Source organism: Thermobia domestica, chromosome 8, assembly GCF_964235325.1.
Source record: "Thermobia domestica chromosome 8, izTheDome1.hap1.1, whole genome shotgun sequence".
In the NCBI taxonomy this organism is placed as follows: Eukaryota; Metazoa; Arthropoda; class Insecta; order Zygentoma; family Lepismatidae; genus Thermobia; species Thermobia domestica.
The window spans coordinates 189,063,498-189,090,704 of NC_137461.1; the positions used below are offsets into that span (position 1 = coordinate 189,063,498).

Sequence of the window (27,207 nt, forward strand, 5' to 3'; positions counted from 1 at the left end):
ACACATCACATGCAGTAACGTAATATGTGGTTTTCTACATGTGTGAGGAAAGAAGACTACTTTTTCTCTTTCTGCTAGATCACTGTGTGTCCCTGAATGTGATAACGAAAGGGTAAAATTATATATATATTCTACTATAATTCAGATAATTGTTGATGGATTTGAATGAAACAAAACTAAATGAGAGCTGATTTAGTGAATTTTTTAACCATAAACTACACGTTAGATTTTTCTTCTCTAAATGCTGTCATGTATGCCATATGAATTAAAGTAATTATACTAAACATTATTGACCAAAGTGAAATTGCACTAGAATTTAGATCCATATTTTTCAGTGGCATATTCGATAGAGTGTAGTTTAATTTATTTTAATAATAGATATATAAGGGAAGGAGAATGATCGAAGGGTAATCTAGGAACTATTTTCTGAATGGTGCATAGAGGAGGGAGGATCGTCAATTGTGGTCCCGAAGGGCTTTAGTTGTAAATGTGTGCTCAAATCGATTTTATTACTACTAGTAACAATTTACGAGTGTGTCATTTGTTATTTGTTGATGTCATGTATTATAGATGGATTTTTGAAATAGATCCGCGCCATTCGATTATTCACGTTTTAGGTCAATAAAGGGTCCATTGTCCCTTCAATTAGGAATTACTGTATTTATGCTGCGCTTCCATCCCATGTATCTCCAGATACTCATAGGCTTGAATTTGCAGGTTATTTTATTTAAATTAAATGTTGGAAACCATGACAATGTGATTCTCAGAAGGGTATTTTAATAGACAATTAGCTTGCCAAACTTTGCTATTTTTGTTACTTTTAGTGATATCATGCATACTTTTAGTACTGCGAAATTGGTAGAATTTGCTGGCAGACATCTGCAAAGATCACTCCGATTTAATTTTCACATTTTATATAATAGGATACCTCAACTGTAACCAGCTCTGTACAGAAGCCAGAAATCGAATACCTGTCATCCATAACAAATTCCCTAAACCTTAGCCAGCTAATAAAAGAACGCACTAGAATAACCGAATTAAGCAAATCGTTATTGAATCTCAATATTACTGACAAAGTAGAAACGATAACTTTCTCACATTGGAACTTCTTACCATAGTGTCACATAGATGGTTCTACATGTCAATAACCCTTCCATCTCTGCACTTTGTAACGCCCACTTCCGCCCAGCCTCCTCCATCCGAACTCAAATTAAGAGTTAAAAAACGCGAAAATTAACAATCAATTTAAGAACTCAAACTGTCAATATAGGCTCACTCGGATAAAGCCTGGTAGAGCGAGCTTACTGGGGCTGTCTCATATCACGAATCCACCTCGATGCAAGTAGCAGACAATCGATCCAATATTTCACACTAAACATATCAAACAAGGTAAACACTTCAAACACATCAAACAGATAAAACAATCAAAACACAATGTTTCAATTTTTCATCATAACAATTTTATTGCAAACGAAGTGAGGGTGGTGTATATGCACTAAAACGTTTGAATAATAAATATACACATTATTTAAATGACAAGTCATTTGCCATTAGAGATAACTAAAATTTTCAACTCAATGTAAGTCTGATCAAATTTCGATTATCAAGATTTCAAATAATTTGTTTCCAATTCAAACTAATTAATTTAATCTCTGGCATATGATTCCAAATATTATTTAAATTCCAAATCTCTTGAAAAAGTTTAGAAACTATAGTAATTAAATTTATGAATTCTCAGGAAAACTTCAAAAATATTAAAACTGGAATTCTTCTCTGACAAATTTAATCCTGACCTCAAATTTCTATCGTCAAACTCTAACTAATGAAACATTTGTCTATATCAGTCCTCATATATGTCATAGAATTAAAGCTGTGTTTAATAATAATTCAAATTTTGACTATTTTCTTTGAGCATTAATCAAAATACCAAATCTTGACCTTTTGACAACTGGAGAAAAATTGACTATATTTCATTTGATTGAATTTAAAGATTATAATCTCAATAAGAATCAGAATAAAGTAGCTCTAAAGAAAAAGATGATCAAATAATGAAATATTGGATCTAGCGTTGCTTCAAATGTCAAACACGCAGTCCCCGTTAATTTTCAGCACTATACTTCGCCACTTAATTTGGAGGAATGTTTGGATTAATTCAAACAAAGCAAAGGCCCGCGAATTTTTTTCCTCTATGGAACCAATCCTACAGACGACCTCACATATTAACATAGATCACGTGATACTACTACTTATTTAAATGAAATCAAATTTATCACTCACCTCTGGATAGTTTATTCGATTTTACCTTCAATCGATCTCCCTTCAATAGAAACCTTGTCTCCTTTTTGACTGGACAAATAACCAACAAATAAAGCAATTCTTTGTTCAGTGTTCTGATATTTCCTCAAAAATTATACTAAATTAAACTATCCCGATAAATAAATTATTCATGGAACGAAAGCTTAAGAACGGACAATTCTGGCGATTAACTGATCGAAACAACGTCAAACCCAGCAATCGTGTAATTGACCAAAATTGGATTTGTCCACCACAAATATTTCTCTCTTTTTTCCTTTATTTTCAACAAAATCTCCGAGAAAGTAACAACTGAGAAATCTGTCGTGAATATACTTTGATTTAACTCTTGGAGCACTACAAATAATGTTATCAGAGGGATTCGTAATCACTTAGTATTCACTGCCCTTTTCAGCCACCGAAATCCCTCTCCGGCTCCGTAACTTTCTTACCTCAACAATTTCACTCTTTTCTTCTCCAAATTCTTCTCGAATCACTACAAACTCATTCCAAATTACGAAATATAATAAAACTTTCAATTCACCAAGAATAATGAACAGTGTTAAACTCACTGGCACTGAACTTCGAGTTGCCCCACTCTCTCCATTCAAACACTTAGCCTAGCTACCACAAGCAAACGAAGCAGAGAACGCGACAACGAAACAAACCACCAGGGTTATATCAAAGAACTAGTCAGCGCAAGCAGGAGTTACGCTGGCTGGAAAAGATTAACAAGTTACGCTCCGCCCCCAAGTTTGCGCGCATAGCTCTTTCTCTCCAGTGTCAATAGTTACAGTAAATACAGTCAATTCCTCCACCCATTTTCTTTCTATCTTTCATTCTTTTTTAACCATATTTTAGAAGAATAAACTTCTTGTTACATCAACAAATTATGTACTACCATGAGCAAAATAAATGACGCGTCTCTTTATTTTGAAGTTTTTTGAAAATATCTCCGTTTTCTTTATATGTTCGAAATTTCGGAAGGTTTCCCCAGCAGGACAGGTTAATAACAAACCCGTTTTTAATATTTGTGTTAGATATTAGCTTAAAATAAAGAAATTAGAAGCAAAAAACATTAAATCGACAGAAATCTCGAGAATTACCAACTCTGCTAAAGTGGGAAATTTTCAAGAACGCGAGGGAATTCTGCAGTTCAACACGAAGCAGCGACATCTATGTCATTGAGAGAAGCGTGGATTAGATCTACAAACGAAAATTTTAACGAAATATTTCTAGTATGTCTTATTATATGCATTATCAACGAACTCCAAATATATGAATCTATGCTAAGTATTAACGTATAGATAGTGCAAATAGTGGAAATTACCTATGGAAAAAGACGAATTGTTAGCCCAATCGTAATGAAAAATCGTCTTTACTGTAGAACAGGTTCAGCTTACGTAAGAGAGCAAATAGCTCAGTTAGGTAAAGCAACAAGTTTCTATACCGAAGGTAGACGGTTCGAATCCGTGGAAGTACTGTTGTCTTTTTTATCACTAAGGTTATTTTATTTATTTTTTATTTGGGAAAGAATCAAATTGTAACATATGTGTAAAACTCATGACGATACCAAAAAAAAAAAAAAAAGAGAGAGAGAGAGAGAGAGAGAGAAAATATCGTCGCATTTGCATTAGTGTCTCTAATTTTTGTTTGCAAACAGATTCGTAATTATTTCCCCTGTGCTCACTGATGCATAACGAATGTTTTCCAGTAAATGTTAATTCTAATTTGGAGAATTTTATAGTTTCACAATGTTTCTCACTACATAGTCTTCTATCTACGTGTTTGGATATTTTGATAACAGATTTCCCTATTAAATGTTTAATTTTCTCTATAAATATTTGTCTTAAATTGAAATTGTTTTGAATTTACTACATAAGCAAAGTTGCCCGAAGGAGGGGAGCTCAAGTAATAGATATTCTACGTAAAAGCAACCTATTGTAGAATGATGATGCTTCTTACCTTCAGCACATAATCTTAACGTTAGAGACTCAGAGAGAGAAAAGTCCTGGTTTTTCCTCCTCTATGACCACCCATCTTAAACCTCTACATATCATTGTTCGTCTCACATAATTTCGGCTCTCCAAAGACATTCATATTTATTATTATTATTATTATTATTATTATTATTATTATTATTATTATTATTATTATTATTATTATTATTATTATTATTATTATTATTTAACACTCTTTATTCTACATGCCATCTCTCAATTTTTCGATACAGCCCCCTTAGTACTATGAAACTCTCTTCTTCCATAGTGAAATGGAAAAAGTTCATATAATTGCTAGTACTTTACAAGAATATAAACCAAAAACGTCAGTAGAAAGCACATTATAAAATTTACTTTTTGAGGCTCGTTTTGGTGCCCCTCTTTCTCTGGCGCCCCGGGCAGTCGCCCGGCCCTTAGTCCGCCCTTGAAAGTACGGACGCATAACTAAGGACTGCGGAGGAGAGGTTAACCTTCATGTTATGCCACTGGTTTGACGTGTTTGAAATGTTCAGTAAGTGATCAGTTGGTGAAATAATTTCGACGGTTACTGATGTTTAAAGTTTAGCTAAGACAAAGCTACCTAATCAAATACATTTGATATCGCGATGTCACAATTTGATTTTTCCTCACATAAAAAAGATAAAAACAATAGTAATAAAAACCCTTACTCGTACTGGGCTCCTAACTAACTAACAACCTAATTCTTACAGACTAGTTGCTCTGACCAACTGAGTTTCGATTTCTTACGCGAAAGAAGTCTGTTATATTAAGAGGCATGCTTTTCATTATCAAAACTGTTCGAAGTAATACGAACATGGCTTAAGAACAGAGACGGAACTGAATTACCACTCGATTGACCTTGAGGGCAAATCACCAAAGCGTAGCTATAAACGTAAGTTCAGCATGCATTTCTCAGGAGTTGTGTTCAGTATTCCTATCTGCCAGTCATGCTTGTTCGTAGGAGTAATATGTTACAAACCTAACCTTTCGATAGAGCACAATGACAGAGAATCAAAATTAATGAATTCTTGCCCTTGTGAACTTGGGATACCACCATGTGCAATAAAACTGTCGCGTCTTCTGAAGTGATATTTTATCGAAAATAACTCGTTTTCCTTTATATATCCGGAGTTTTTGAGGGTTTCAAAATGAGGAAACGTTACTGACAAACAAGGACGCATTTAGGGGTGGGTCCAGGTGGTCCGGACTCCCCTCTGAAATCCCAACTTCTCTGTAAATTTAGCCTAAATTTAAGGATTATATTTTAAATTTTATTATAATTTATCCTAATATTGAAGTCGGACTTCTCCCGAAATAAATTACTGAATACGTGCCTGCTGACAATTTTCAATATATTCCTTAAATAAGTAAAATAACTAAATTAGGGGCAAAAAGCTTCAACACGGGCTAACTTTTGTCCACTGCCAATATTGTTAGAAGGGATATTAATAGCAAAAACTGCTAGGCAATGCTGAACCTTGGAACTTCACTCCGAACAGCAAGCTTATTATTGAGAACTACATATGAAACATTTTATCAAAACTTATCTAGCTTTTACCTGGCATGAAATTATTATATACACCAAAATTCACTCTCCTAAAATGTGTATCTAAACATTGCTCTACGTATCTACGAAGCAATGAAAATTATTTATCGAAATATGTGAGCAGGGAATTCTAACAGCCAGCCATTTTATTTAAATCGTAGTAAACCCTGTAAGCGGGCGTTAACGTGAAGACAAAGCTTGGTCCATTGGTAAAGTGTTGGAAGAATATAAACTCAATGTTCGTAGGTTCGAATCTATCCACTCACCATAACATTTTGTTCTTATGTGTAACGATGAAATAAGAAAGAAAAAATGTATAACCGTTAAGACGAAACTTCAACCAAGTCTGAAGAGAACAATACTAAAATAGTAATACAATGACGTCAACCAAAAATTATTTCATGTAGCGTTTGGACGAAATTACAGCTGTTAACAATTGCAGAAATAAAAACAGGCTGTAATGCAGTCTAGACTTCTGAATGCATTTACTTCCTGAAAACTTCCGTCTCGTCATTGGTATGCCGTTAATCATTGTAAAACCTTTCAATTGGAAGTGAAATGACACAAACTAAAAGAGTTTTAAATCAATAAATGTCTATGTGTAAAAGTAGGTGTCTTTTATCTGTAGTTCTGAGTTCCTTTTACTTTGAAGTGACAAATGAGAGAAGAAAGTATGGTGTTCGAAAAAAAAATCAAATTTGAGATTTCAACGAATTTACACGTATTATAGCCCCTAACACCGAAAAAGTTATTTTTCGATACATGTCCATCAGTTCGTCCGTCCGTTCGCTACACTTTTCTGTGCACTCGCCTAGAAGCCATACCGTTCAACTTATCTCCACCAAATTTTAGTTTAAGATTTTCATAGTATTTCCTATAGTTTTTTTATTTCCCTCCTACTCCCAAAACAAGGGTAGTTTCCTGTACGATGAAAATAAAAAAAGATATTTTCTCATAACTGGCTCTAACGATGTTTTCTTTCTTTTTTTATAAATCAATATTTAATTAGCAACCCTATTTTGTGGTATAAGGCATTTATCTGAGAAAAATCTACAAGGGGTAGTTTTACTAAGGGGGTGAGTTTTTTCTCAGTGATTTTCTCAAAATGGACTCAAATGTTTTCGTTCATATTTCATAAATAAAGATTTCATTAATAACTTATCAATATGGCATAACTCGTTTGTCCTAAAAACATGCGAGGGGTAGTTTATTCTTGGTGGAGTGTTGTCTGGGCGATTTTCTCAAAAACGACTCAAAAGAGTTTATTCATATTTCAAAAATAAATATTTCGTTAATAACCGAACAATATGGCAAAACTCGTTTGTCCTGAAAAAATATGCGAGGGGTAGTTTACTCTTGTGGGTGTTTCTCCTCCACGGTTTTCTCAAAAATGAGTCAAGCACTTTTGTTCGTACTCAGAAATAAATATTTCATTAAAAACCTAGTAATATGGAATAACTCGCTTACCCTGAAAGAATCCTCAAGAGATTGTTTATTCGGGGAGTTATTTTTCCCTCACGATTTTCTCAAAAATTACTCGGACAATTTTATTGATAATTCATAAATAAGTATTTCATTAATAACCCTATATTTTAGTATAAGTCATTTCTATGAAAAACAATTACAACGGATAGTTTATTTTTGGGGTCAAGGTTTTTTCCCCGACAATTTTCTCGAACGACAGGCGATTTTGTTCAAATTTCGCAAATAAATATTTCATTAATAACCAAAAGTATATCTTAACTCATTGTTCGAAACAATTCACAAGAGGTAGGTTACTCCTGACGTGTTCTTTTTGAAAGACTTTCCCAAAGTGACTCATTTGATTTTTTTCATATTTCATAAACAATGATTGCATTAATTGGTCTATTATATGTTTAATGAAAATGTGCACAAAGTGTGAGTTAGTTTTGTAGTATGGATTTTCTTCAATCGAAGTTTTTTATTCGATAATCTGACGTTCGATGTATTTGAATAATACGATAATTTTATTCGTATTATCCAAATACACACTTCAGTAACAACTGCGGCCTAACACAGTTAAGAAATTGAATTGAAAAAGTTTAGTGCGGTGGCCCTGTAATTGAATATTTTTTGAGAAACTCCCTAGCTTTTTGTGGTAAAAGAGAGACAAAAGAGACAAAAGAGAGAAGAAAATATAGTGATTGTGAAAATAATATCAAATTCAGATTTCAACGGATTTACATGTTTCATGGCGTCTACATACCGAAAATGTGACTTTTCGACACCCGTCCTTCCGGTCCGTCCGTTCGGCACACTTTTATATGCACTCGCCTAGAGGCCATACCGTTCAACTTATCTACACCAAATTTTAAACTTAGGGTTTACTTAGTGTTCTTACAGGAGCTTTTCCATTTTTTCCTACCACCTAAAATAAGTGTGGTTTACAAACAGCCGAAAATCGAAAAACGCTATTTTCTCAAAAATGGTTTTAACAATTTTGTTTATTTTTCATTAATCAATATTTAATTAACAACCCTATATTGCAGTATCAGATATTTCTCTTAGAAAAATTTACGAGGGGTAGTTTATTCTTGGAGGTGACTTTTTCTCGACGATTTTCTCAGAAAAGACCCTGGCGAATTTTGTACACACTTCATAAATAAATATTTGACTTTACAACATGGTATAAGTCAATTGACCTGAAAAATATATGAGTAGTAGTTTATTCTTGGACTTGAATTTATTCCCAGTGAGTTTCTTAAACACGACCAGTTGGCAACCCTGTATCTCGACAACGAAGCTGAATTCGAAAACTGCAAGAGGACCATTTGTTTCCTTTTGATGTCACGAATCACCTCCCGAAGTTTGTGGACATCTTTCAGGTTCACCCTTAATGAAGCTTCTTTTCGAAAAGTTAACTATTAACTTTAGGCATTGTTTGTCTTTTTTTAAATCACAAATGTCGTTATTAATTTTAAGGCAGAGAACTACTTCTGAGAGAATAGATCTTGAAAAATAATTTTAAAACTTAGACTTTTGTTTTCGAGACATTCCAGACAAGACGAGACATTTTACAAGCTATCTCGTGTCCAAAACATTTGTCTCGTATTATCTTGGATGTCACAAAGCGCGTCTTGTCTATTTCTCGAGACATGTCTTATCTCGTGCGCATTCGTTAACACTTGGGAAGGATTATCTTTCTACTCAAAGCAGTGTTTTTATAATGGTTGCATATTTATTGTAATTGCTGTCCACATAAATTACAATCCTTTCAGTTGAATTAATTTTTATTATTATTATTATTGAAATTGCAATATCTAGTTTAACGTTGGACGATTATGCACCTACGCTAAGGGAGAATGATGATGAATGAAATTGGTAAAATGAAGAAAGTGGGAGGAAAATGGAAAATCTCAAGAAAACACATACCCATGCACACGGTATTTGTCCACCTCAAATTTCACTTGGCACGAAGTGGAAACGAGCCACGGACCCCCTGCACCAAAGGTCCCTGCAATGTTTTATTATTATTATTATTATTATTATTATTATTATTATTATTATTATTAATAATAATAATAATAATAATAATAATAATAATAATTGAAGCGAGCTTAACGAGTTTCAACCGTACGACTCAACCAACGTTTGGGTGTCTGTTCGTTCGTCTGCTCCTCTCATAAAAGACATTTCATTTTAATGAAACTAGTAAGTGCCTTCTTTTAGCTCTGCGAAGTAACTATTGCTTGGAATATGAATCTGCAAAACATAAGAGGTAAAATTAACCAAATGGTGCAAGTTTCCACTTATATATACAAAACAATTTTGCAATATCAACTACGTGAATCTTGTCCCATAAAGAAGCCGAAACCCCTACACCGAAGAGCCCTCCGAGATTTGATCATTGTCCACACGGACTGAAATTGTCATTTGAAGCCAAGACTTTAATATGAAGCCAATAATTTCTTTAAAATAGACGGAAAATTCGGAAGTTATAAGCATTTTCATATTTTTGCCTTTTCCCATAAGGGAGCCGTAGCCCCCTATACTGAAGACCCCCCCGGAGATTTGATCATTGTCCACTCGGACTGAATTTGTCATTTGGAACCAACACTTTAATACGAAGCAAAATATTTCTTTAAAATAGACGAAAAATTCGAAAGTTATAAACATGTTAATAATTTTGCCTTTTCTCATAAGGGGGCCGTATTAGCCTACACTGAAGAGCCCCACGAGATTTGATCATTGACCACTTGCACTGAAATTCTCATTTGAAACCAAAACTTTAATATGAAGCCAAAAATTAAACTATTACATCAATTTAAACTGACTGGGTTCCTGTTCCCCCCACTATTGTTTAGTTTAGTTAAGTGGTAATTTGTGACAGCTTCACATCATCAAAAGAATGTTTCACTTCCCCTCCCCTCCCCCAGGAGTTCGTGCTGGATCCACCACTGGAATCAATAGACACTCTTCCTATTCTTTTTGTCACCCTTGATTGTGTAGGGGCTCCCTCGTACAAATAAAGAAGCGGTAATATTACAATCAAGGGGCGCTATATATTAGGTATTTTTTTAGTTACCTACCCCTAACCGCACAGGGCCATCTTTCGTAGAATAAAAAATATTACGTGATATTCCAATCATGAAAGGGGAGAGGATGCTGTAAATATATTTCTTATTCATTTTGTCTGTCCTGCTTATCAAAAATTACTTTCTGTTGGAAGGCTACTGAAATGAGAGGGGCAAAATAAAAAGTCGTACCCCCTCCTACATGTTTGCTCAAATAAGTACTAAAGAAAGCATTTTAAACTAAGATATTTAAGATTTAAACTAGGAAACTAAGATATCCTTACATTATGTAAGGATGGCGTATTCAGGATTATTATTTTTTATTATTATTATTATTATTATTATTATTATTATTATTATTATTATTATTATTATTATTATTATTATTATTATTATTATTATTATCAGCTGGTTTTCAGTTTACCGCAGGCCCTGGAAAATGTAATCGCACAAACAGAAAACTATACAAAATATTATCATTAATTCATTTATTATACATCATGTAGCAATTGAACAGCATTACTTATTAAGTGTCGTACATGGTATAAATAAGAAATAAATAAATGCTCCCAGCAGAAAATGGGTAAATTACCTACACAAAGCGATAAACCGACCAGCCCATCCTTTCATAAGCAACTTGCGCGGTACTTCATTCATAGAGTTTCTAAGCAGGAGGTAGGGGGATTCATTCTCGAGATTAAAAAAAAAATCGCATCGTGTTCCAATGTTATTCTGACGACAGCAAAATTACTTATTCGACATTAAAGTAAAATTCTTCCCCAATTTTTTTATTCCCCCCAATTTTTTTCTCGATGTCACAACTTGAGCCATTCATCCCTCCTGTGGGCGGCCCTTCTCTCTTAAAACGAACCAACCTTTCCTTTCATTCGGCTACTTGCGCGGTACTTCATTCATCGAGAATCGAAGCAGGGGGTACGGGGGTTCACCCCAGAAAATTTTTGAAAATTAGCTTCTCAAAATCGTGTTTTAATGCTATTCCGACAGTAAAATTGCTAGTTCGAAAGTAGAGTAAAATCCCCCCCAAAATTTTTCTCAATGGCGCAGCTTGCGCCATACATCCCCCCTGTGGGCGGCCCTGATTATTATTATTATTATTTGAATGTTTTTGGAGCACCGAAATTTTGTGAGACGAACAATGATATGTAGAGGTTTAAGATGGGTGGTCATAGAGGAGGAAAAACCAGGATTTTTCTCCCTCTGACTCTCTAACGTAAAGATTATGTGCTGAAGGTAAGAAGCATCATCATTCTACAATAGGTTGCTTTTACGTAGAATATCAATTACTTGAGTTCTCCTCCTTCGGTCTACTTACCTTATGTAGTAAATTCAAAACAATTTCAGGGGGGCGCGGTGGCTCAGTGGTAGAGCGTTCACTTCTGGTGCTTGGGGTCTCCGGTTCGATCCCAGCCCCCGCCAAGTGAACTTTGTGGTGGACAAACACCGTGCTCGTGGGTTTTCTCGGCGTTCTCCCGTTTCCTCCCACTTTCTTCATTCCACCATTTCACTCATCTTTCATTATCACCGTCTCCTTTAGCCTAACCGGCATAACCGTGGGACGTAAAACTCAAAGATTTCATTTCATTTTTTTTTTCAAAACAATTTCAATTCAATACAAATACATTGTAAAACTTTTCCGTAATTAAACATCTAGGGAAAATTAAACATTTAATAGGGAAATCTGTTATCAAAATATCCAAACACGTAGATAGAAGACTATCTAGTGAGAAATATTGTGAAACTTTATAAAATTCTCCAAATTAGAATTAACATTTACTGGGAAACATTCGTTATGCGCCAGCGAGCATATGGTGAGCAGTAAGCACAGGGGAAATAATTACGAAACTGTTTGCAAACAAAATTAGGGACGCTAATACAAGTGCGACAACAGCATTTTTTCTTTTTTTGGTATCGTCATGAGTTTTACACATACGTTACAATTTGATTCTTTCCCAAATAAAAAAATAAAAAAAATAACCGTAGTGTAGTGATAAAAATGATAACGGCACTTCCACGGGACCGAACCCGCTACCTTCAGCATACAGACCCGTTGCTTTAACTAACTGAGCTATTTGTTTTTTTACGTGAACTGAGCCTGTTCCGGTAAAGACGATATTTCATTACGATCGTCCTACCAATTCGTCCTTTTCCATAGATAATTTCCACTATTTGCTCTATCTTTATGTTAATACTTAGCATATATTCATATATTTGGAGTTTGCAGATAATGCATATAATAAGACATACTAGAAATATTCGTTAAAAGTTTAGTTTGTATATTTAATCCACATTTCTCTCAATGACATAGATGTCGCTGCTTCGTGTTGAAATGCAGAATTCCCTCGTGTTCTTGAAAATTTCCCACTTTAGCAGAGTTGGTAATTCTCGAGATTTCTGTCGATTTAATGTTTTTTGCTTCTAATTTCTTTATTTTAAGCTAATATCTAACACAAATATTAAAAACGGGTTTGTTATTAACCTGTCCTGCTGGGGAAACCTTCCGAAATTTCGAACATATAAAGAAAACGGAGATATTTTCAAAAAACTTCAAAATAAAGAGACGCGTCATTTATTTTGCTCATGGTAGTACATAAGTATTAATAATTCTTGCCAAACAATATATATATATTATTGTTTTATTTTTTATTTTTACCGAGCTACCGAGACTGAGACTACAATTCTTTCAAACAATTCAATTTTTACCACCATTCCTAACTCATTAATTGGGAAGAGACTAAATTCTTTGAAACGACAGAAGACAAACTTTATTTAATTAAGATTTTACTACGATTTCATATTTGATATTTATGCCCCTACTACGAAAATTAAGATTGCAAGATCTAAAGTGCATATTATTTCAAGCGACATGAAGTTATTAATGAAAATAAGAAACACTAATAAAGCCATCAACATATTGTTGTGGTACTCAAAGTAATGATGTCGTAGGGTGCGGTCAATGTCCCGTTAGACGTAACCAGGGATGTTGGTTTTTTATGTTTAAAAACTAGGTAACTGTGATGCAAATAACTTTGAAAGTAAAAATGTAATGTAGCTCAGGTCATCTTGTACACGCAAAAATCATATGATCATGATATTTTACTCACATAATTATTTTCAAACTTAGCATTATCATCCGTTTTAAAACTTGCTTTGTCATTACTTTTAAATTTTGATATGTAATCAGTTTTAAATTTTACTTTCGGATGCTAAAAAAATAAGCTTAGAAATAATATTTTACTTTGAAAATATTTTAATAAATCTACGTAATTTTTTATTTTTGGAAAAAATACGAATGAGTTTTAGCAACCCTTTATTCATTATATTTAAAAAAAAATAGTTATAAATATTTCTTTATTCACCAAATGAATGGACATCTTCTTTGTATAATTACTATAAGAACAAACTGAAGTTAAAACTTATGCAAAAGCGTACAATTTCATGCGTGCAATTTATTTAGACTGTGCATACATATTTGTGACTACTTAAATATTTTACTACTGCATCTGAGATGAATAATGCTTTATTTATTTAATGTGATTGTAAGATGGGTATCAGAGATGGACATTTTCCTAACCCTCAATCGACTCCCTAACACACTGTCTCGCCCTCACTCTCAAATAATATATATGCCCTCACCCTCACTCTCAAATAGTATTTATACCCCCACCCTCACTCACACTCACCTTAATCGACTCACACGCACTAACCCTCACACTCAAATATTGATAATGCCCTCACCCTCACTCATACTTACCCTTTATCAATTCTCTTACACTCATAGTCAAATATAATTGATGCCCTCACTCTCACTCAAACTCACCTTCAATCAACTCGCTCACACTCACACTCACTTACCTTTACATTGAAATACTATTGATGCCCTCATTAGTGCTCTCAACGGGTCGGGTCGGGTTGAAGACTGACCCGACCCGACCCGTGACCCGAATTGACTGACCCGACCCGACCCGACTGACCCGAACCGTGATCCGACCTGATTGACCCGACCCGACAACCCGACCCGAGCTGACCCCACTGACCCGACCCGATAACCCGACCCGATTGACCCGACCCGATAACCCGACCCGAGCTGACCCGATTGACCCGACCCGAGTGACCCGACCCGATAACCCGACCCGAGCTGACCCGATTGACCCGACGCGACAACCCGACCCGACCCGACCCGACTGACCCGACCCGACAACCCGACCCGAGTGACCCGACCCGATAACCCGACTCGAGCTGACCCGATTGACCCGACCCGACAACCCGACCCGACCCGACCCGACTGACCCGACCCGTAACCCGACCCGAGCTGACCCGATCCGAGTCGGGTCGGGTCGGGTCGGGTCAACCCGATCCGTTTGAGAGCACTATGGTCTCAACACTGGGTGAACACCAAAATGCACTCCTATTGGGAATTGAACCCGGACCACGTGTACCGAAGTCTTACACGTTAACCACTAGCTAGATCAAGCGGGGATTTGTATATGCATCTTAATGAATATTTGGCACTTTTGAGGTTTGGTTATTTCTTTTTATAACTGATACCAATGTCCGACGTGGGAGAAATTTATTTTTATTTTTATTTTATTTATTTATTTATTTATTTATTTTTATTTTATTTTTTTCTTTAGTTCTATGTGACGAAATTTTTCTTCAAGGTCAGTGTTCTCACCTGCTGGGACGGCAGGGCGTCTTCTCGGAAGGCAGTAGCAAGAGTCTCTTGGCGGAGACAAAAGGAAATCGTTTAACTACAATGATAAGGGTTGAGGAAACAGGAGAACACCTGTGATTTTTTCCAACCCTTCAACTTTCATTCCAAAATAGGTTCGTATGATTCTTGGGCCCCTACCACTTTGATTTTTCTTTCTCGGTAATTAAAACGTATTTTACAGTATATATAGTTGCACGTAAGAAGATACATAATATGAATTTAAAAATACAGGTTGATATTTAATTATAAAGTACTAATTTTATTTCATCACTTTCAGCCCAACAAATGAAATTCAAACAATTCGCTCCCTAGGTCTTGGTCATCAATACTGCGTCTTATTCTTTGTCTTGCAGTCAAGTCTTGGTCCTGCATTTCGTAGTCTTGGTGATCTTTCATGCTATACAAGAGCCAAGAATGCTCAACTCATCGGTACAAATGAAGACCAAGTGTGATTTTGATTATGGTATTTCATACTATACGGAAAGCTAGAAAATACGCTCATCGCTACTTGGTGATCACCAAAACAAGGCCAAGAGCAAGATTACTATGCAATTCGTCTTGCATATCCAATCTTTATCTTGTTCTTGTATCGATGTCCTTGGGCTTGGTGAAATAAAATGAAATATTCACTTTAAGCAGGGGTGTAGCCAGCAGGTTCGTGTAGGAAGGGCCCGTCGTTTTTGAGGGGAGGGGCGGCTACAATGTACAAAGCAAAAAATGTGTTGCTGCTAGTGTTTTTCAGGCCTAAAAGAAAGGAAAATTTTGGTTTCCTTCTGGAAAACTAAAAACACTATTTTATCTTATTTATTATTACTATTATTATTATTATTATTATTATTATTATTATTATTATTATTATTATTATTATTATTATTATTATTATTATTATCCATAAATTATATTCAAGATAGTTTTTATTATGCTTAATCAAGAACTACTGCCCGCGACCATACGCTATACTTTTGTGCATAACTATAAAGATAACCAGAAAGTTCTGTCCCTTTTCGTGGAGGTCTGTGTTCAATTGGACCTCACACCGTGAGTTGAATGCGAGTGGAGATAAGGCGGACGTCAGTTGTTGGTGTGGGTATATCCAACATACTACCTGGTTGTGGCAATTCAGATACACAGTGAACTTGCGTAAAGACAGAGGGAACATGGGACATCCACAGAGCGTCATAAGAGCATGTATGCTGAACGAGTTCAAATGGAGGTCAAACGCCGCTGTAGCGGGACAGAAAATATTCCAAGCCTTTGTTGAGGGTGTCGTGACGACGCGGACAGTACAGCGATGGTTTAACCAGTTTAAGGACGATGACCAAACACCCGAAAACACCACATGCCAGAAGACCAACACATGTACGTACAAAGAGGAACTGGGACTACAATTCAGTGTGTGGAGATACCATTCGGCAGCACATCCATCAAGTTGGGAAGCACTACAAGTTGGGTCTCACATGTTTTGACTCCGGGCCAGAAGGCAACGCGGCAGTCGCATGGGTTTATTTACTGTTTCGGAGCCATTTCTGGACAGGGCGTTGACATGTGATAAAAAGTGGGTCCTATACGAAGCTCCACGGCGCCGTCATCATTGGTTAGCATTGGTTAGCAATCCCATGAACCGATTTCAAAACAGCCGAAACCAGCACTGTACCAGAAGAAGGTCCTTCTGTGTGTTTGGTGCATCGGGCATCGGGAACTGCTACCAGCTGGTCAGAGTATCAATGCAACTGTGTAGTGTCAGCAGTTGGGCTGTGCTCAACAAAAACTCCAAACTCTGGAGCCATCACTTCTGAATTGCAAATGGGTCCTCGTTTACGGGACAACGCTAAGTCCCACGTGGCTAGGATGACTGAGGACACCATTCTCCCCCTTGGATGGGAAACAATATTGCAACCACTATATTCCCCGGGTATTGCACCGTCCGATTATTACCTGTTCCATTCTTTGGACAATCACCTTAGAGGCCGCCAATTCAAATCCCTAGTAAAAGTCCAAAATGCACCTGACACCTTCTTCGTTTCACGGCCCACCAACTTCTACCGCGATGAATTCCATGGCCTTCCAGATTTTCTTCAAATTTCACTTAATTTCTTTATAGTTTCCTGACAAAAATATTTATTTATTATTCGTGACTAAAAAAAAAAAAAAAAAAAAAAAATTATTTTATTACACTGAGTAGAAATAAAAGAGAGCGAATGAAATCCAAACTGAATAAAAACATTGTTTCTCACCAAATTTTCCATTCTCTGTCTTTTAAAATACTTGTTAAAGCATATAAAAATATAATGTACTTACAAATCAGTTTAGTACCTTTGTTTTATGGCTGTATTTATAATACCTTGTTAAAATGTTTGTCTTTAAACTGTCAAATATAAATCGCAGTAAATTGTGTAATCTGCTGTCACAAAAATGTATCCTATTTTTCGATCGGTATGGAAAAACAATATTTCTCCATACTATTTTACCGTAAATTATTAATTGTCAATAACTTTGTTACTTTTAAATGAATGAAGCGAGATAATTTTACTATGATGTTTTTAAAGCTGGTCATTTGGGAGGGGGGCAGGAAACCATTTGGGGGGCCTGGACACGATGGTTCCCCCTTGGCTACACCCCTGAGTTTAAGGTCCCTCGATTCTGCTTCTAGGCTAAGGGATATGGTGACCATGAGAAATGAATGAAATGGTGGAATGAAGAAAGTGGGAGGAAACAGGAGAACCCAGAGAAAACCACCACAAAGCCTACACGGCGTTTCTCCACCACAAAGCCTACTTAACACAAGCTGGGATCGAACCATGGACACCATGCACCAGAGATGAATTCTCTACCACTGAGCTACCGCGGCCCTGCTTGGGCTTGGTTGTCCATATCCAATCTTTCTTTTGGCCTTGCTTAAACAACTTCTAGTTTTGTTCTAAATCCAGACTCCATATTGGCGTAGATATTAATATTACAGTCGATTGGTAAAATCAATCTTCCACATTTAAAAATTAAAGTACACAAAAGTACAAAAATAAGCATTTACCATAAAAACACTAGCTGCAATTGTTCAAAATACATTTATGGCTTGTATAAAATCAATTGAAAATTGCTATTTTTAATTAGGCAGCTAGTGTAAAACAGCAGTTTTCGACTCCAGCCGAGTTTAAGCTCAACCTAAACTTAGTTGACCAAAGTGAACTGACCCGACTGACCCGACCCGACAACCCGACCCGACTGACCCGACAACCCGACCCGATAACCCGACCCGACTGACCCGACCCGAGCTGACCCGATTGACCCGACCCTACAACCCGACCCGAATAACCCGACCCGACAACCCGACCCGAGCTGACCCGATTGACCCGACCCGAATAACCCGACCCGACAACCCGACCCGAGCTGACCCGACTGACCCGACCCGACAACCCGACCCGAGTGACCCGACCCGATAACCCGACCCGAGCTGACCCGACCCCATTATGTAAGCGCAATTATATCTCCTATATAATTTTTGTATAATTGTTACCAAAATTTTTATAATTTTTCTTCTTCTTTTACAGGCAGCTGAAGTAGAAGTTTATTATGAATCTCTTTGCCCATTCAGTATTCGGTTCATTACGAAGCAACTGTTTCCAGTTTGGAAAGACCTTGGAAAGTACTTCCTTGTGAGATTTTATCCATACGGAAATTCTGCTGTAAGTTTTATTCAGTGAATTCCAAATAGTATTATACGAGGTGTGTTCAAAAATATCGAACCTTTGGTTGGCAAATATACATTTATTGATTTGGAAATCCAAAACACTCATCCCCTTCAAATTGGTCTCCTTGGTAACCCACACATTTCTCCCATCGTTCCCGCCATTGTTTGAAACACTTTTGGAACGCAATGTTTGGAATGGCGAGCAACCGCGCTGGTCTCAACATGATGTCTTCTCTTCACTCAAATCGGGCACCTTTTAGTGGCATTTTTAGCTTGGGAAATAACCAGAAGTCACACGGAGCCATGTTGGGTGAGTGGGGAGACTGATGACACATAGAAATGTTGTGTTTGGCAGTTAAAGCCTGAATCAAATTTCGCGGACACTCTCCTCAGGACCAAATTCGCGTTCGAAATTGAATGTATCGATCCTATCGAATGGTTCCCGCTTGGGTATCACCAAGTTTTGGGGAAAACTTGGTGCAATCTTGCTGTTCAAATTTTTCTCTCATTTTACAAAAAACTGATATCCGACAACCGCTCACTCGTTGCCCTACTGCCAGCGATTGACGCTTTTTGAAGAAGGGAAAAAATTCACGATTGCACATGAGTGTTCCCTCTACATCTACACTGAAGAAAATCTCCCGCGCTTCATTGGTTTTATGCAGAAAAAATAAGGTTCGATACTTTCTGAACATACCTCATACATAAGATCAGTAGTCATCATTAGAAAAATTTCGTGTCTGCTGTGAACCTAAAATTACTTTTATCTTTCATTTTTGTAAATTATATTTCGTATTACACTGTGCAACAAATTTCAACTTTTTCTATCCTTTAAATGAAGTTGTGTGACTTTAACTAAATGACAGGTGCTGAATTCATAGGTAGAAACCGAAATTTCCATCACGTCACGTTTTTGTTGGGCAGACCACAACACATTATACGAAATATTCGTATTTACGTATATTTATTACCTAATGTAGAGTAGCGAGGTTTTATATTAATACTAAATTTTGTTGACTTAACCCTTTAAAATACTTTCTTTAATCACTTACGCTTGTTGACATCTTCTGGAGTCTCTCTGATGATAGATCAGCAATACCGTACTCAGCAAGCATACTTTCAGTCCATTTTCCACTGCAAGGCTTTTCAAATGTGGCAATGTCCTGATGAAACCGTTCTTCGTGTTCATTACTTACTGCGCGGTGGTTTTGAGCGAAAAAGTCAAGATGTGAGTGCAAAAAGTGTAATTTTAATTACATGTTACATCCCATAAGTTCATAACTGCGCTTCGTGTCACAACAATAGCTTCATAATTTTCAGCCTTTACATTTCCAAGAAAACCTAAACATACTGAATTAAATGACAACCAAGCTAATTTCTCAATTTCAAAGAGTTTAGTTTCAAAGTCTTCATCCTGCATGTCTGTTTTAATCTGTGTACCAACAAATACTCCTTCCTTAATTTTTGTGTCACTTAAGTTTGGGAATTTCTCCTTTAGGTGCGTGAAAGCAATACCTTCTCTATCTAATGCTCTAACAAAAATATTCATCAACCCAAACTTGATATGTAATGCTGGCAAAAACACATCTTAAAGGTTCACAATTGGTTTACGAGATGTTTTTGGCGTCAGGAATGAAATATTGTCTTTAAGCTCAGTATTTAAGGATGTAATGGTTTGCTTTGTCATGGCTATCCCACTCACGCGAGAAACAACAATAATTGCTGTTTCCTTGTTGCATTCCTGTGAGAATACCAATAACTTTCAAGTCCATATACACATGCCATTTGATTTATATATATATATATATATATATATATATATATATATATATATATATATATATATATATATATATATATATATATATATATATATATATTGGATGAAGTCCAATATAACACTCATAATTTTATACGTCTCCTTTGTATGAGCCTCATATGTTACAGGAACAGTTGGTTGAATATTTCCAATTTGGAGAAGCACTGCCTTCAGACTTAGTTTAGAGTTATTAATAAACAAGCACCACTCGATGTGTTATGTTCATGTCCCAAAGACTGAAATAAGCCGTCTACATCTTTGCAATAAACAATGTCTCCAATTCAAGAAAATAGTTTTCGAAATAACTTTCTCGTTTTCCCAACGAACTTATTTTAACATCTTGAGCTAAGAGATTTCATCCTTGAAGCCTGGAGCCCAACAATTTCGCTTTTCTTTTAGAAAGATTTAAGTTACACAAGATCGTTAAGTTCTTCTTGGGTGATCAAATGAGGTGACGTTAACTGGGATGTTGACTGGCTGAAAGTCTACTCTTCCCTGTTGCTTGAAACGTCTGACCAGGGAAGGGTCCGAATGGGTCCGCGCGTGAATTGCCACAGAAATGAAGTCAAATGTTTAGTAGTAGATGCATGATAAGATTTGCTTTATGTAATGAACATCATGGCCGCCATATTTAGTGGTCATCTTGAATTTGGATTCACAATGTAAAAGAGAAAGTGGGTCATGTGGCATATGAAATAACATTGAAATTTTACCATGAATTCATTGGTATTAACCATTTTGTAGTAACTTTATTATGAGTTGAGAAGTAAATGCAAGAAAGTCGTGAGAGAATATTTGAACACACTTCGGAATAATGTTGGCACATGATGCACATCTAGAAGAAAAATTACAGAGTATTTGCATATGCAAAGAGCTGGTAATATCCCAGTGTTAAAGATGGATAGTTGATGTCACGCTAAAACATCCGACACAAAGGAGAACTGAGGATTACAGGTACAATTACGAGGTGGTTCTTCTCAAAGAAAATAACATATATCGTCATATAAGTAAGTATTCTGATAAAGGTACATACCAATCTATGAGGGACACTTAGTGTGAAAAGTATCTATAAGAATGTGATGAAAGCAGAAGAGCTGTTCTCACCTGACACGCTATCATCTATCTCTAACATTTGTCATTCTTCAACCATTGTATCAATATACGCTAAAAACTACATTTCTGATTATCTACACTGGGATTATTGCCGCACGTCCCAAACTCATGCTCTAATAATAACACAATTACCTGGGTATTCATATTCATGTTCACAAGAAGAAATAACTTTTCCAAATGATGAATTAGAATATATACCTTGTCACTTTCTAGCACTTCCTCAACAGTGACTCACCGATCAAGGGCACATTAACCTTCCTACTAACCACTCTATCTTACTTGACTACTTCACTAATAACGCAGATATTAGCTAATGAGCTTTTTCGCGTATTTCCTGTCTGCAAACAGAACACAGTAGGTGACATGGAGTTACCTTTGGTCTCTTCTTCCTCTGTCGTCAATGACCATCTTTCCCTTACTCGCAACTATTCTGCATGTAAACACACTTTTCCTTTGGCCTGTATACAAACCAGAGTTCTCCAAGCTCTAGCTTTTGCGTCATACTAGTGAAACTATCACAGAGTTTATATCGTCCTTCTTGCATGTTACTTCTTAACTCACAATAGTTATTACAGAATGGATAGCACCAATGTATTTCTGGTAAAATTTCCGAGCTATTTCGTATGCCACATGTCCCACTTTATCTTTTATACTGTGAATCCAAATTCAAGATGGCCACTCAATATGCCGGCCATGGTGTACATTACATATAGCAGATCTTATGCATCTACTACTAAACATTTAGTTTCATTTCTGTGCCCATTCACGCGCGGAACGAGTGAATCCTCAGCTTTCTGTGTTGCTGAGCCCTACGGTTGGCCATATTTCTTCCGGCTCTCATGCTTCTCCATGTTGCCCTCAGCCGCTATAAATTTGCATATGTACAGTACATAGTGTCACACTCTCTTTCATATCTGATACATGTCGTTCGGCAACTCGAGTGCCCCATTCGGACTCTTCCCTGGTGAGGTATCTTCTTCTGAATCAATAGTGTAATGTTCTGGAGCTTTAGGTACTGGAAGATCTTCACTATGGGGAGCTGGTCGGATAACTCACTTCAAATTAGGGTACTGAATCTGATGTTTAGATTTAGAGGACAACCCTTTACATCTATCAAGAAAAAGTAACTTTCCGGTTCCATGATCTATTTGTTCGCGCCAAATCATAGCAACAGCCAATTTAATAGAACTACGTTTTCCTTGTAGCCAGTTTAGTTTCTCAAATTTCTGGAACACGTAGTGCAAGATATGTGTGGGGCTCAAGACTTATCCTGTTCTCCACCCTACAGCCAAAGTACAGTTCATAAGACGTTTTAACTAAAGGTATAATAGGCAATGCAATTTTTACCACACACATAACAAAATAAGTCAAGTTCATTTTTTACACACATGGGACATTGGACTCCACTGCACTTTCGTGAAACTCAGGTGCACAGCACACAGTACCACAAATGCGGCAAATACGATCACTCCTTACGCAACACCACCAGCAAATTACATTAGAATCGAACCATAAATTACGCAAATGCTAGAACATATGGCAAGTTAGACAACACAAGTCTGAACTCGCTTATAACTAGATGTTAACGGTCTACTACCTGAAATGAAGACAACGCGTGAGGAGAAATATGAGAAAGTACTGCTCCCTTTTATAACGCAGAAAAAGACTTACACAGTAGGAGAAAATGGGAAAATGAGAACCTCTCTTTAAACAGCGTATTCATTCAGTAAAGAAGAAAAATTGTCGCTTGGATAATTTAAATGAAGGTATATTGTAAGGTATATTACATATGTAACAATTTTTATCTTAAACACATTTCCGCTCTCCCCGTTGGCCTAATGGGAAGCACGTGCCTTCGCTGCACGGAGTCTCGCGTTCGATTCCCGATAGGAGAACATTGAACGACATAATAGCTCGGATTCTACTTTAAAATGTAAGCCCACGTCTCGTGTGACCTCGCTATGGAAAAGATACGCTAAATTTGAATAACCAAACCAAAGATTAATCATGTTTCATTATCACCCCTAAAAATACGGCATTTGACAGTACAAAATTTCAAACTTTTCACTTTTTCACAAAATTGGTATGTGATACGTAAAAAGTAATTACAGATTTGATTTCTCATGCAAAAATACATACGAAAAACATTTCCATGTAAAGGATAGATTTCGTGTTGCACAGTGTTATTTGTCTTAGTTTGTAAAAACCAACATTTACATAACATACGTACATATTGCAACTTTGCAATATAGCATACATATTGTTACATGGATACTATATTACAACACTGTGTAATGAAATAACTTGTTTACATATTCATAAATATGTATGTAGACATTTCATTTTTCCAGAAAGCAGATTCCGTAACAAAATAAACACATCGAAGTGTGTGAAGATAAACTACGTCTAATTGTTATAATAAGAGTTATAAATAGAGAGCAACCCACATTATGCTTTATTTTTTGTTTAATTATGCTTTATTTTTTCAAATTATGTTTTATTATGCTTTATTATTAATTTCAATCATAGTTTTACATTAATTAATCGTGTATAATGTATAATATTTACTATACATTAATATTCTAAATATTTTGATCTCTTTATTAATATTTTATGCAACCAGTTTCTTTCATATTTAATGAACTTTCTACTTAATGCACTGTAAAGAGATGCTTTACTCGAGTCAGGTTTTTTTTTTTTTTTATCACTTGTGTGCGCCTTAGATGTGCATATATACAGAAAGGAACAGTAAAAGATTCCACCAAAAAGTACACAAGGTGCTCAGGTTCTAGAGGTACACGAAACAATATAGTGTGGAGTTCTTGTCTATTGTTCATTGTTGGCGGAAGTTTTCTTCTTCTTCTCCTTTTCTCTTTTCTCCACATCAAAGGATTACATCGAAAAGTTTACAAAAATAAAAATAAGCTTTTCATTATTGCATTGTTGTTCTCAATGCTTTTGTATTGTAAATATTGGTTTTAAAAGCTATTAATACAGTATGTTAAACTTGTAGTTAAAGAGAATTTTTAAGAATTGTGCTATATATTTTAAATTACGCTTTATGCTTTATTTTCTAAAATGATGCTTTATTGCGCTTTTAAAATTACTTTCTTCTGAACCCTTAAAGAACCACAACCATGTTGAAGTTACAAACTATATATGTAAATTGCTGTTATGCTTTTTATGCTTTTGGGTTGCTCTAGTTATAAAGCTTTGTGTTTCATTATATAGAGTATATCCCTAAATTCAGAAATACCATGAAGAGGAACAAAATTAGGAAATAAAAATGAGCGTAACAGGAAATTACAACACATCAGTTCAATTCAAAATTTAGGTTTCTTCAGTCAAACGTGAGTGAACCTTACTCTACACTTCTTAAAGTTAATCTATAAACGACGGTTAGTCTATAAGCGACGACGCTTCTATAAGCTTTGAGGTTTCAACTCACGTTAGATAACAGAAACTCTAATTACATCCAATTCATTAGTTTCATTGTATATTACATTGTAGGCAATACGTAGATCAGGACCAGAGGAAAGGAAATGGCGGACGTACATAGAAATGCCACCACTTTAGCCCAGTTAGTTCCTGGACAGGACCCATTGTCCTGGAACCAGGGTCCATGTTATTGGCCCACCCTTAAATTTTGGAAATTGCTAAAAATGAAAATTTGGTAGAAGTGTATAGGAGGGTTATTTTCCTCTAAAAATTTGGGTGGTGTACCTGGATCCTTTACATCAGTAGAAGTTTCTAAAAATATAAGTTTCCAAGTTTTTTTATTATTAATTTATTCTTTAAAATTGTGATACATAGCTCTATGAAAGGATACAATGATTCATTCTTTTTCATAGGACATGGGTATCATACTGTGCTCTTCTTAAATTTTGCTAGGAGCATATTACCCCACCTTTTAAATGTTGGAATACCAAATAAATAAATAAAAATTGATATGTATTGTACAGAACTAGGATACATAGCTCTGTGCATTTGGATAGTCCAACTGGTTCTGATTGATGGTAAATAATAATAATAATAATATTTTAGAAAGCGTATATTAGTAGGTGCCGGAAAATAGTAAAATGTTTGACCAAATCTAGAAATAATTAATACACAGATGAAATCAACGGCAGTTGTTTGTGGGAAGTGTCATAATTAACATATTTAAAGTCTACCAAAATATGGTGGGTGGAAAATTGCAGTTTTTCAAAATGGCGTTCGAGTAAGACACTTTTACCGCTAATTGTTGAAATTCTGACTTCCCTTTCACAGTTGGTAAAATTATACCCCCTTATGATTTTGTTATATATATACCCCCCTTATACCTCCTTGTAACAGCAGAAATATTGGAAATGATGGAGCAAAGAAGACAGTTCAAGATAAACAAAGAAGAGGAATACAGAAGGTGCAGAAATCACATCAACAGAGAAGTAAAGAAGGCCAAAGAAAACTAGATAAACAATTTATGCAAAGAAATTGAGGAAAATGTAGTCAAAGGCAATACACAAACGGCACATAGAAAGGTTAGAAAACAGCTCGGTGAGAAAAAGAAACGCACAGACATTATCATAGACAAGGACGGAACAACGCTAATAGAAGAGGAGCAGATATCAAGATGGAAGGCATACATTGAAGTACTCTATAAAGGAAACAGTGAACGAAGAAGAGATAGAGAAGGAAGAAATCGTAGATGAAAATGAATGAGGACCATCAATTTTACAGTGCGAATTTGACATTGCTTTGGAGGAAATGCAACATGGTAAAGCCCCAGGAATAGATCAAATACGAACGGATCGTCTGGCAATTTTTTCTTTCTCGGTTTCCGACATTGTTTTATATTGTTACTATATTCACAAACATTTCGATTGTCGCCTTAATCTGAATTTCTCGAATTTCTTCAGTCTGTGTCTAGCCATGGAGCAGTTTACTATAGCCTGCCATGCTGCCCGCTAAACAATCAAATTGCTCCAAGAGAGGTTCCCAGATTGCTTCATTTCGCTTAATGCTGACCAGCAATGGCCCCGGAGGTCATGCGACTTAACTTCGTATGACTTTTTTCTTTGAGATACTCTTAAATCATTGGTGTATTTCAATAAACCCCGTTCCATCCGTGAATTAAACGATGGAATTAAAGGAGGAAATTCGACGAATCGTCGGCGAAATCCCAGTGGATACTTTTCAGTCATAGCGAATTTCACGAACAGTTATTGCATGCCAGGGCAGTAGAGGAGGTCATATGCCCCACGTCATTCACCATACCTGAAATTAGAATGTGCTATGAATATGTTTATGAATTTTGTTAGTGCGTTTTGAAAAAATAAAGTTCATAATTTGATATAACAAAACCGGCGCGCTTTTTGAATAACCCTGTAACAACAACAAAAATTTCATCTTTAGCAGACACTGTGATTTAGCATGTATTTTTATTCATCTGTTAACAGTTCTATCTACAATACCTTGTTATTTCATCCCTCGTTACAACTTAGAC

At 35.9% G+C, this 27,207-nt stretch overlaps 1 protein-coding gene across 1 annotated transcript in view; it reads left to right on the plus strand.

The window, feature by feature from the left end:
- Positions 1-27,207, plus strand: part of LOC145693381 (gamma-interferon-inducible lysosomal thiol reductase-like protein) — a 400,077-nt gene that overhangs the window by 103,599 nt on the left and 269,271 nt on the right. Inside the window, exon 2 of the mRNA XM_081769329.1 lies at positions 18,651-18,785. Coding sequence (XP_081625455.1) covers positions 18,651-18,785 — 135 coding nt within the window. The remainder of the gene's footprint in view (positions 1-18,650; positions 18,786-27,207) is intronic.